At 39.0% G+C, this 12,874-nt stretch overlaps 1 protein-coding gene across 2 annotated transcripts in view; it reads left to right on the plus strand.

The window, feature by feature from the left end:
• FBXO11 (F-box protein 11) overlaps positions 1-12,874 on the plus strand; it is a 107,496-nt gene that overhangs the window by 70,499 nt on the left and 24,123 nt on the right. Inside the window, exons 2-4 of one of the 2 annotated variants that reach the window (XM_065929315.1) lie at positions 10,749-10,876; positions 11,010-11,094; positions 11,513-11,654. In XM_065929315.1, the coding sequence (XP_065785387.1) occupies positions 10,749-10,876; positions 11,010-11,094; positions 11,513-11,654 (355 nt within the window). Of the gene's footprint in view, positions 1-10,748; positions 10,877-11,009; positions 11,095-11,509; positions 11,655-12,874 lie in introns of both variants that reach the window. The other variant, XM_065929314.1, reaches the window with a different exon arrangement.

Consider the following 12,874-nt stretch of genomic DNA (forward strand, 5'->3'; position numbering starts at 1 on the left):
TTATGTGATTCAAATCATGTAGCTTTATGCGTTTATTTGGTGTGAACCGCAAACTGCACTGGAATTAACCAGCACTGTCTCTTCCGTATTAATTACTTCTGCATTCCTTACTTCAGTTCAGTCGGTCAGTCATGTCCAACCAACCCTTTGAGACCTCATGGACTGCAGCACGCCAGGCTTCCCTGTCCATCACCAATTCCTGGAGCTTACTCAAGCTCATGTTCATCGAGTCAGTGATGCCATCCAACCATCTCATCCTCCGTTGTCCCCTTTTCCTCCTGCCTTCAGTCTTTCACAGCATCATGGTCTTTTCCAGTGAGTCAGTTCTTTGAATCAGGTGGCCAAAGTAGTGGAGTTTCAGCTTCAGCATCAGTTCTTCCAATGAATGTTTAGGACTGATTTCCTTTAGGATGGACTGGTTGGATCTCCTTGCAGTCCAAGGGATGCTCAAGAGTCTGCTCCAACACCAAAGTTCAAAAGCATCAATTCTTTGGCACTCAGCTTTCTTTATAGTCCAACTCTCATATTCATACATGACTCCTGGAAAAACCATAGTTTTGACTAGATGGACCTTTGTTGGCAAAGTAATGTCTCTGCTTTTTAATATGCTGTCTAGGTTGGTCATAGTTTTTCTTCCAAGGAGCAAGTGTCTTTTAATTTCATGGCTGCAGTCACTATCTGCAGTGATTTTGGAGCCCCCAAAAATAAAGTCTGTCACTGTTTCCACTGTTTTCCCATCTATTTGCCGTGAAGTGATGGGACCAGATGCCATGATCTTAGTTTTCTGAATGTTGAGTTTTAAAACAACTTTTTCACTCTTTCACTTTCATCAAGAGACTCTTTAGTTCTTCTTTGCTTTCTGCTATAAGTGTGGTGTCATTAAGTGTCTGTCATATGTGGTGGTCTGCATATCTGAGGTTATTGATATTTCTCCCAGCAATCTTGATGCCAGCTTGTGCTTCATCCAGTCCAGCATTTCTCATGATGTATACTCTGCATATAAGTTAAATAAGCAGGGTGACAACATACAGCCTTGACGTACTCCTTTTCCTGTTTGGAACCAGTCTATTGTTCTACGTCCAGTTCTAACTGATGCTTCTTGACCTGCATACGGATTTCTCAGGAGGCAGATCAGGTGGTCTGCTATTCCCATCTCTTTTAAGAATTTTCCAGTTTGTTGTGATCCACACAGTCAGAGGCTTTGTTGTTGTCAATAAAGCAGAAGTAAATGTTTTTCTGGAACTCTCTTGCTTTTCCGATGACCCAGCAGATGTTGGCAATTTGATCTCTGCCTTTGTTCCTCTGCCTTTCCTAAATCCAGCTTGAACATCTGGAAGTTCACGGTTCTTATACTGTTGAAGCCTGGCTTGGAAAATTTTGAGCATTACTTTGCTAGCATGTGAGATGAGTGCAATTGTGCTGTAGTTTGAACATTCTTTGAGATTGCCTTTCTTTGGGATTGGAATGAAAACTGACCTTTTCCAGTCCTGTGGCCACTGCTGAGTTTTCCAGATTTGCTGGCATATTGAGTGCAGCACTTTCACAGCATCATCTTTTAGGATTTGAAATAGCTCAACTGGAATTCCATCACCTCCACTAGTCTTGTTTGTAGTGATGCTTCCTAAGACCCACTTGACTTTGCATTCCAGGATGTCTGACTCTAGGTAAGTGATCACACCATCATGGTTATCTGGGTCCTGAAGATCTTTTTGGTATATATAGTTCTGTGTATGCTTGTCACCTCTTCTTAATATCTTCTGCTTCCATTAGGTCCATACCATTTCTGTCCTTTATTGTGTCCATCTTTGCATGAAATGTTCGTTTGGTATCTTTAATTTTCTTGAACAGATCTCTAGTCTTTCCCATTCTGTTGTTTTCCTGTATTTGCACTGATCACTGAGGAAGGCTTTCTTATCTCTCCTTGCTATTTTTTTGGAACTCTGCATTCAAATGGGCATATCTTTCCTGTTCTCCTTATTTATCAGTCCTTAATATTTGCTGTGTTAATGGTGAGAAGGAAAAATGATTCCAGGCTGGTGTCTGGGTGGGTATCTGTAATAATAAGATCTATCGACTTGATGGACACGAGTTTGAGTAAGCTCCGGGAGTTGATGATGGACAGGGAAGCCTGGCATGCTGCAGTCCATGGGGTCTCAAAGATTCGGACACAACTAAGCGACTGAACTGAGCTGAGAAGATTGTAAACAGGAGTGGGATTTAGAGAGACGGTAGTATAGGATGAAAAGTTTGAGCATATCCTTGTGAGTGTTGTAGAAACTGACTACTAGCTGCATCATAAACCAGGATGATGGAGGTATCCCCTGCACGTGCATACACACTGCAAACATAATGGAAATGTAACACAGAACAATAACAAAATTATAAATGCATAGCTAAACTCTGAGGAAGGAAAGAAGGAGAGTCCCAGGTGCCAGGTATGAGAGAAATCAAATCAAACCCTAAGTGGGAACTAGCGCTGCTGTATAAAGTAGTGCAGGGGCCTCGTGGTCCGGGGTATAAGGGGCTTCCCAGGTGGCCCAGTGACTCCACCTGCCAGTGCAGGAGCTGCAAGAGACAGGTTTGATTCCTGGGATGGGAAGATCCCCGAAGAAGGAAATGGCAGCCCACCCCATTGTTCTTGCCTGGACAGAGGAGCCTGGCAGGCTAGAGACAGAGGTTTGATTCCTGGGGTGGGATGATCCCCTGAAGGAGGAAATGCCAAACCACTCCATTGTTCTTACCGTGAACAGAGGGGCCTGGCAGGCTACAGTCCATGGAGTCGGACATGACTGAGCAGCTGAACACAGACGTACGTAAGTCTGGGGTGAAATTTTAGTGCATATATGGAGAATGGAGTTTGGGCCTTTTAAAAATAGAACTAGCTCTGATATACAGGCGTGCAGCCTTGAACCTGAATTATGTGTGTGTGTTCAGTTGTGTCTGACTCTCTGCATTCCCATGAACTGTAGCCCTTCCATCTCCACTGTCCATGGAGATATCCAGGCAAGAATACTGAAGTGGGTTGCAGTTTCCTCTCCCAAGGGATCTTCTGACCCACGTATAGAAACCATTGTCTCCTGCATTGGCAGGTAGATTGTTTACCACTGAGCCACTTGGGAAGATCCTGGAATTGGAAAGAATTTCCCTAATTGTAGTGTTGCTGGGGTTTTTTTTCGGGGGGGGGGGGGTGGCGTTTAAGTGTTCAATGGTGGAACAGTCTAAACAAGAAATGAATGTGTATGAAATAATTAAAAGGGTTAAAACAAGGAAGTGAAGTATGAAGTAATAGCCAATATGAAAAACAAGCAGTAAGTCTTAAAAAAGAAAATTAAAATCAGTCTTCAGAAATTAAAAATATAGTTGTGGAATTTGACTTTAGTTGGGTTATATAGAGTATTAAATATATTCTTGCTTGGCTGAAAAGGGAAAAAAATATATGGCAATAAATGGTTAAATACTAAATCTAAATGTAATGATGCAAAAGTAAAAAGCTGAAAATCAGGATTGGCAAAATGCTAGACTGATAGAGAATAAAACAGAAAGCTCCTAGGAAAGAACTCTCAGGCAAGAACAGATTTTAAAGGCAAAAGTGCTATTAAGGATGAAGAGAGCTGTTGTATAATGTTTATTTTTTATTTTTATTTTTTTTTTAGTTTTACCAGTTTATTTCTATCAACCCATCTCCCTCCACCCTCATGCACACATGCTCAGTCATGTAATCCCATGGACTTCAGCCCACCAGACTCCTCTGTCCATGGATTTTTCCAGGCAAGAATACTGGAGTGGGTTGCCATTTCCTTCTCCATGTATAATGGTGGAAAGGAATAATTCACCAAGAAGAAATAATAATCTTGAAGCTTTATGTCTAAATAATATTATCTCAAAGTATATAAAGCAAAATTTTGCATGCTATAAATGAACTATCTGTAGATGGAAATTTTAGCACATTTCCCTAAGAAGCAGGCAGATAAATCAGACCACTGCTACCACCACCTCCTCCCCACCAAAAAGTAAAGACATAGAATATATGATCACTCAGTTCAGTAGAGTTCAGTTCAGTCACTCAGTCATGTCCAATTTTTGCGACCCCATGAATTGCAGCATGCCAGGCCTCTCTGTCCGTCACCAACTCCCGGAGTTTGCTCAAACTCATGTCCATCAAGTCGGTGATGCCATCCAGCCATCTCATCCTCTGTCATCCCCTTCTCCTCCTGCCCCCAATCCCTCTCAGCATCAGGGTCTTTTCCAGTGAGTCAGCTCTTCACATTAGGTGGCCAAAGTATTGACGTTTCAGCTTCAGCATCAGTCCTTCCAATGCACACCCAGGACTGATCTCCTTTAGGATGGACTGCTTGGATCTCCTTGCAGTCCAAGGGACTCTCAAGAGTCTTCTCCAACACCACAGTTCAAAAGCATCAATTTTTCGGTGCTCAGCTTTCTTCACAGTCCAACTCACATCCATACATGACCACTGGAAAAACCATAGCCTTGACTAGACGAACCTTTGTCGGCAAAGTAATGTCTCTGCTTTTTAATATGCCGTTTAGGTTGGTCATAACTTTCCTTCCAAGGAGTAAGCGTCTTTTAATTTCATGGCTGCAGTCAACATCTGCAGTGATTTTGGAGCCCAGAAAAATAAAGCCTCACACTGTTTCCCCATCTATTTCCCATGAAGTGATGGGACCAGATGCCATGATCTTAGTTTTCTGAATGTTGAACTTTAAGCTGACTTTTTCACTCTCCTTTCACTTTCATCAAGAGGCTTTTTAGTTTCTCTTCACTTTCTGCCATAAGGGTGGTGTCATCTACATATCTGAGGTTATTGATATTTCTCCCGGCAATCTTGATTCCAGCTTGTGCTTCTTCCAGTCCAGCGTTTCTCATGATGTACTCTGCATATAAGTTAAATAAGCAGGGTGACAATATATAGCCTTGACATACTCCTTTTCCTTTTTGGAACCAGTCTAACTGGTTCTATGTCCATGTCCAGTTCTAACTGTTGCTTCCTGACCTGCATAGAAGTTTCTCAAGAGGCAGGGCAGGTGGTCTGGTATTCCCATCTCTTTCAGAGTTTTCCACAGTTTATTGTGATCCACACAGTCAAAGGCTTTGGCATAGTCAATAAAGCAGAAATAGTTTTTCTGGAACTCTCTTGCTTTTTCGATGACCCAGCAGATGTTGGCAATTTGATCTCTGCCTTTGTTCCTCTGCCTTTTCTAAAACCAGCTTGAACATCTGGAAGTTCACGGTTCATGTATTGCTGGAGCCTGGCTTGGAGAATTTTGAGCATTACTTTACTAGCGTGTGAGATGAGTGTAATTGTGCGGTAGTTTGAGCATTCTTTGGGATTGCCTTTCTTTGGGATTGGAATGAAAACTGACCTTTTCCAGTCCTGTGGCCACTGCTGAGTGTTCCAAATTTGCTGGCATATTGAGTGTAGCATTTTCACAGCACCATCTTTCAGGATTTGAAATAACTCAACTGGAATTCCATCACCTCCACTAGCTTTGTTCATAGTGATGCTTTCTAAGGCCCACTTGACTTCACTACAGTTAACAGACCTGGTATTTTAGATGTGTTTAACCTCTAGTCTCAAAAAAAACAGAACGTAGATGTTCCTTTCAACTACACTTGAAACAGAAATTAACTATGTTAACTACAATGGAATGACTTCACAAATAACCAGGCATGTTACACTGGCTATATTTTCTGACTACAGTGTAAGTACATGGAAATGTTATTAGGTTTTCCAAATTTTATTTGAAAGTGTTTTTAATAGAATAATATTTAAATAAAATAATAGCTAAAATATTTATTGAGCACTTAATGTGAGCCAGACTTATTACTGAATGTTTTGCATATGTTATTTAAATACTTTTCAGCAGCCCTATGAATTATAAGATACTGTTAGCATACTTAGTGGGGGCTTCCCTCATAGCTCAGTTGGTAAATCATCTGCCTGCAATGCGGGAGACCCAGGTTTGATTCCTGGGTCGGGAAGATCCCCTGGAGAAGGAAATGGCAACCCACTCCAATATTCTTGCCTGGAGAATCATTTATAGGTCTTGAGCTTCCCCTGCAGGGGCTGTGGATTAGATCCCTAGTCAGGGAACTAAGATCCCACATGCTGTGTGGGTGGAGCCAAGAAATTAATTATTTAAAAGCTTATTTATCTGCCCAAGGTCTGCAGTTGGGAAGAAAAACCTCTCTTTTTAAATACATTGTACAACCTTCCCACCTTTTAAAAATATCTTGATTGTAAAATACAGCCAGATAGAGAAGTTCACATTAAACAACTACATAGTTTGTTTATTGAATTGTTGTTAAGGTTGGTAATGTAATACCAATAGATCAAGAAGTAGAACTTTACCCAGGCACTGCAGAAGCCTTTTATGTGCCCCATCCTGACCATAACCTCTTTCCTTCCCCATAGAAAGCATTTTTGTAATAATCATTTTCTAGCTTCTTTTCTATAATTTTAGTACTGTAGTATATGTTCTTAAACAGTATGCTTTAGTTTTGCTTATTTTCCCCCATGGAGTTTATTTGTTGAAAAAACTAGTATAGTTTGATCTTGTAGAGTTTATGAGAGGTTTGTTCAAGTTGAGATTTGATGGTTTTGGCAGAATATTGTAGATGGTGATGTATTCTTTCATCAGGAGATATATAAATGTCTGGTAATATTTCTTTTTGTGATATTAGAACTATTGATACTCAATGGTTAATTCTATTAACTCTTCAGAGATTCCAGATTTTATTTTTCTGATTTTATTATTTCTTCATTTATTGCTGGAATGTTTCTGTAAAGAAGCTTCCCCTCACCTAAGACTTGGTTACCTGGTGGTTCAGTTTATATAAAAGAGGAAGAGTTAGTGTTATTTCCTGTTGTATACCAGTTTTTAAAATGAGGAGTTGCTTTTCACTGGCATCTTTCAAAGCAACCTCCATTCCCCCCCCCCCTTTTTACATTTATTTATTTATTTATTTTGTTTGGAGGCTAATTACAAGATTGTGGTTTTGCCCTTTTTTTGTGTCGTAAATTCACAAGATTTAAATATATTTCTTTCAGTTCATTTCAGTTATTCTTATTGATGCTCAAATTGTCCCATCTTCGGCCAGTGGGAGCATCTTCAAGTTGGTTTTCTTCCGTCAGGGAGTTTATATTTTAGTAAATGTATGTATATATAAGCATATGTATGTGTGCATGCTCTGTTGCTCAGTTGTGTCCAACTCTTTCTTACCCTGTGGACTGTAGCCCATCAGGCTCCTCTGTCTGTAGAATTTTCCAGGCAAGAATACTGGAGCGAGTTGCCATTTCCTTCTCTAGGAGATCCTCCCAACCCAGAGATTGAACCCATGTCTCTTGATTGGCAGGCAGATTCTTGAACACTGCATCACCTGGGAAGCCCCAATCATGTGTATATGTATTGCCTTAAAACACACACATATACTAAAACATTGTTCTGTATATTTTGGGTTTTACTCTTGATAAACATTTTGATTGTTACCCAGCAGTATTATAAAAAGTACTGCAATGAGTATCTTGGTTCTTAACTACTTTGCCCATGTGTGCAAAATCAATTCCCAGAATGGAATTGTTAAGTAATAATAGCTATTGCCAAATTGCTCTCCTCAAAGCAATTAAGAATTTTTTTGTCTTATGTTTTCCTTTGTTATGTAGTATTAGTATACAATCAAACTTTCTGATCTTTGATAATCTGCTACATTAAAAAAATCTCATTGTAGTTTCTGTTAGTATTTCATTTGTATTTCCTAAATTCTGAATTGTCTGTGTCCTTGGTGCAATTTTCTGTTGAATTGTTAGTCTTTTCCATGTTGATTTGTAGTACTCAGATGTAATAAGAAAATTACCCTTTTGTGACATGTGTTAACAAGTGTGTGTGTTAGTGTCTCAGTCATGTCCAACTCTTTGCAATCCCATGAACTGTAGCCCATCAGGCTCCCCTGTCCCTGGAATTCTTCAGGCAAGCATACTGGAGTGGGTTGTTTGTGTTGTTTCTTTTGACTATCTCTATAGTTTCCATTTCCTAAGCAGAATTTTTAAATGTAAACATATTACTCAAATTTATTAGTTCATTTTTAAACAATCTAAACTTAGGAAAGAGTTTAAACAGTACAAAGAAGTTCCCCTCCCTCCACCCTGAACCCTTCAAGAATAAGTTCCCAGCCTTGTCCTGTCACCTCCTAATACTTTAGTGTGTATTTCCTATTCACCTCGATAACCATACTATACCTATTAAAATCAGAAAGTTAATACTGACACATTACTGTCTTTAGATCTCCACTCAGGTTTTACTAATTGAAATATTTCCCTCTTGTCCTAAAAACAAACCTTTAAACAAAAGGATCTAGTTCAGAACTACAGGTTTCAATGAGTATACATATCTTTTCAATGTCCTTCCATCTGGAACAGTTCCTTAGGTTTTTCTTTGACTTTCAGCTTTGATAATTTGAAGATTATTCAAAACAAATTAGAACAAATTCAGATTTTTTCTAGTGATTCCTCATAATTCTGATGTTCCCAGTAGACTTAGGTTACGTATCTTTATCAGAAATATCATAGAAGTGATTCTGTGCTCTTTCATGCTGTCAGGTGACACACAGTTTCAGTATGTCCTGTGAATGATGTTTACTTCAGTCACTTAAGACGGTGTTTGATTGGCATTTCTACTGTAGAGTTATGATTTTCCCCTTTCTACTTAATCAGTATTTTGTGTGTGGGGAGGATACTTTAAACATCTCATTCCTTATCAGACTTTCCATTTATTCCTTTATTTATAGTAGAATGAATTTACAGGCTGTCCATTCAGTAGGTTATAATCCCTTTACTATCATGAGTTTTGATACTTGAGCATAGTTTTGCTAGCTAGTGGGTGAGATCATTTGGGCTGATCTCAGGTTTTTTTTTTTTTTTTTTTTTTTCTTTTGACTGTCATGTGGGCTTTCTCTATTTGTGGCATGGAGGCCTCTCTAGTTGCAGTACATGGGCTTAGTTACCCCCCAAGGCGTGTGGGATCTTAGTTCTCTGACCAGGGGAATCTGTGTCCCTTGCCTTGAAAAGTGGATTCTCAACCACTGGACCACCAGGGAAGTCCATTCAGTGTTCTTTTGACATGTCCTCATTATTCAGCAGTTTCTTGTTTCTGCCACAAGATATTTCAGGCTCACCTTGTATTTCCCTCAACCTAGAATCATCCATTTCTCCAAGGAGCCCTTTTCCCTTTTATAAAGAAGTAAGAAAGTAAATATCCAAATACTGGCTGCGTTCATTGCTATTGGAGTGACACTGCTTCCAGACTTTGTTACACACGTGTGTAATCCACACATTTCCAAACATTTATACATATGTGTATACGTGCTTACCTATTTCTATATCTATCTTTTATTTTTATTATTATTTTTTCATTTATTTTTATTAGTTGGAGGCTAATTACTTTACAGTGTTGTAGTGGTTTTTGCCATACATTGACATGAATCAGCCATGGATTTACGTGTGTTTCCCATCCCGATCCCCCCTCCCGCCTCCCTCCCCACCCCATCCCTCTGGGTCTTCCCAGTGCACCAGCCCTGAGCACTTGTGTCATGCATCCAACCTGGGCTGGTGGTCTTTTTCACCCTTGATAGTATACTTGTTTCAATGCTGTTCTCTCAGAACATCCCACCGTCGCCTTCTCCCACAGAGTCCCAAGGTCTGTTCTGTACTTCTGTCTCTTTTTCTGTTTTGCATATTGGGTTATCGTTACCATTTTTTTTTTTCGTTACCATCTTTTTAAATTCCATATATATGCGTTAGTATACTGTATTAGTCTTTATCTTTCTGGCTTACTTCACTCTGTATAAATCGGCTCCAGTTTCATCCATCTCATTAGAACTGATTCAAATGAATTCTTTTTAATGGCTGGGTAATGTTCCATTGTGTATATGTACCACAGCTTCCTTATCTATTTGTCTTCTGATACCTATTTCTATATCTTATCTTTTAAAAACAATGAGTTCACATTGAAAATTCCAGTCCAACAGTGTAAGATGTACTCTTTCTATTTATATTTTAACTCTCTTCTCAGAAGCCTGGCTTCCATTCTTCTTAATTATTTGATCAGTCCGTTAATGTTACCAAGCTTCCAGTTCCACCTTCCCCTCTCCTGTGTCTATAGCCTTTTCTGGCACCCTTCCCACACACAAACCTCCTTCTTCTCACCCCTCTTGAGCTCTAACACTGTATGCCAGACCACCCTCTGCATGGATGCCCTTTTTATCCCACTTGGTATCTATACTAAATCTACACTATCGTACTTGGTATTTATAATCTATACTGAACTGTCCGTCTCCATTGACACACTTCTCACCCTACTTGTACTCTAACCATGCAGTACTCACTCAGCAAGTGAACATGCTCCTCACCTTTTTAAAAAATGTCTTCCAAGTTCTGTGTCATACCTTTAAAGAACTTACCCACTTTCACATTATAAAAAATAGTTTTGTTTTCTTTTCGTGATATTATTTATTTATATTGTAGGTAAGCATTGTGAAATTTATTTTGAAGTAAGAAATTAAACAGAAATCCAACACTTCGCAAATGGTTATCCAGATGACTAGAATTTTGTATAAAAACTGTATCTCCCCCCCCCAAAAAAAATGTATTACAAAGTTTTTTATAAATTTACTGAATCCATAGGGCTTTTTCTTAAAAATGGGTGTCATTTTCATAATATTTTTGTTTATAACAGATGATGATGTACCTGCAGATATGGTTGCAGAAGAATCCGGTCCTGGTGCACAAAATAGTCCATACCAACTTCGTAGGAAAACTCTTTTGCCAAAAAGAACAGCGTGTCCTACAAAGAGCAGTATGGAGGTAGGTTAAATGTCTGTTTTTGTGTGTATAATGAAAGAATTGTTAGGAAACAAATGGGACTGTCATCATTTTTTAGAAGTAATGATTATGGGTAAAAATATTTTCTTAACTAGTTTTCATTTTGTTTTTAAAGGGTGCTTCAACTTCAACTACAGAAAACTTTTTTGGTCATCGTGCAAAACGTGCAAGAGTTTCTGGAAAATCACAAGATCTATCAGGTATTTCCTTTGAGAAAGTTAAGGAATAGAGTAAAATAGTTCTTTTCGATTTGTTTAGCAACAAAAAACTAAAATTAAATGTTTATTTACACATTTGAGATTGAGAAAGCAATTTATTACAGAATAAGCCTGAGAACCCTGACCTCCATCTTTGGCTGTAATTGTTGTATAAAAATCCTTTTTGTATATTTATTGTAACCAGTTACTGAAATGGTACATACTAGCTAAAAGAAAGAATACTGTTAAGATAAAAGAAAATAAATGTGTGTCATCTCTGAAAGCAAATACTTATAAAATGATAGTCATCAAAAAATAAAAGCTCTTCATTTAACAAAATGAAAACTGTGCTCTTTAAATAATGAGAAAGTCTTTGCTAGCATGATAGATTATGTTCCATTTGTTAATCTTTTTATAGCAGCACCTGCTGAACAGTATCTTCAGGAGAAACTGCCAGATGAAGTGGTTCTAAAAATCTTCTCGTATTTGCTGGAACAGGATCTTTGTAGAGCAGCTTGTGTATGTAAACGCTTCAGTGAACTTGCTAATGATCCAATTTTATGGTAAGTGAAAATTTATTTCTTAGTATCTTGAGATATTTTACTTACTGCCCCAAATGCTAAAGGATGGTAGGAAGGTTGGAGTGTGAGTTGATGGTTACAGTTAAATAGAAGAAAATTAGAATACTTAAAATTCCAGTTCAGCTCAGTCGCTCAGTCGTGTCTAACCCTGCGACCCCATGGACTGCAGCACTCCAGGCTTCCCTGTCCATCACCAACTCCTGGAGCCCTCAAATTCATGTCCATTGAGTCGGTGATGCCATCCAACCATCTCATCCTCTGTCACCCCCTTCTCCCACCTTCAGTCTTTCCCAGAATCAGGGTCTTTTCCAATGAATCTGTTCTTCCCATCAGGTAACCAAAGTATTGAAGTTTCAGCTTCAGCATCAGTCCTTCCAATGAATATTCAGGACTGATTTCCTTTAGTATTGACTGGTTGAATCTCCTTGCAGTCCAAGGGACTCTCAAGAGTCTTCTCCACACCACAGTTCAAAAGCATCAATTCTTCAGTGCTCAGCTTTCTTTATAGTCCAACTCTCACATCCATACATGACTACTGGAAAAACCATAGCTTTTGACTAGATGGACCTTTGTTGGTAAAGTAATATCTCTGCTTTTTAATATGCTGTCTAGGTTGGTCGTAGCTTTTCTTCCAAGGAGCAAGCGTCTTTTAATTTCATGGCTGCAGTCACCATCTGCAGTGATTTTGGAGCCCCCAAAAATAAAGTGTGTCACTGTTTCCATTGTTTCCCCATCTATTTGCCGTGAGGCGATGGAACTGGGTGCCATGATCTTAGTTTCTTCAGTATTGAGTTTTAAGCCAGTTTTTTCGTTTCTTTCACCATCATCAAGAGTCCTCTTTGCTTTCTGCCATTAAAGTGGTGTCACCTGCATATCTGAGGTTATTGATATTTCTCCCATCAATCTTGATGCCAGCTTGTGCTTCATCCAGCCCAGCATTTTGCATGATATACTCTGTATATAAGTTAAATAAGCAGAGTGGCAGTATACTGCCTTGACGTACTCCTTTCCTGATTTGGAACCAGTCTGTTGTTCCGTGTCCAGTTCTAACTGATGCTTCTTGACCTGCATACAGATTTCTCAGGAGGCAGGTCAGGTGGTCTGCTATTCCCATCTCTTTAAGAATTTTCCGGTTTGTTGTGATCCACATAGTCAGAGGCTTTGGCATAGTCAATAAAGCAGTAGATATTTTTCTGGAACTC

Source organism: Muntiacus reevesi, chromosome 3 (assembly GCF_963930625.1).
Source record: "Muntiacus reevesi chromosome 3, mMunRee1.1, whole genome shotgun sequence".
NCBI classification, from domain to species: domain Eukaryota; kingdom Metazoa; phylum Chordata; class Mammalia; order Artiodactyla; family Cervidae; genus Muntiacus; species Muntiacus reevesi.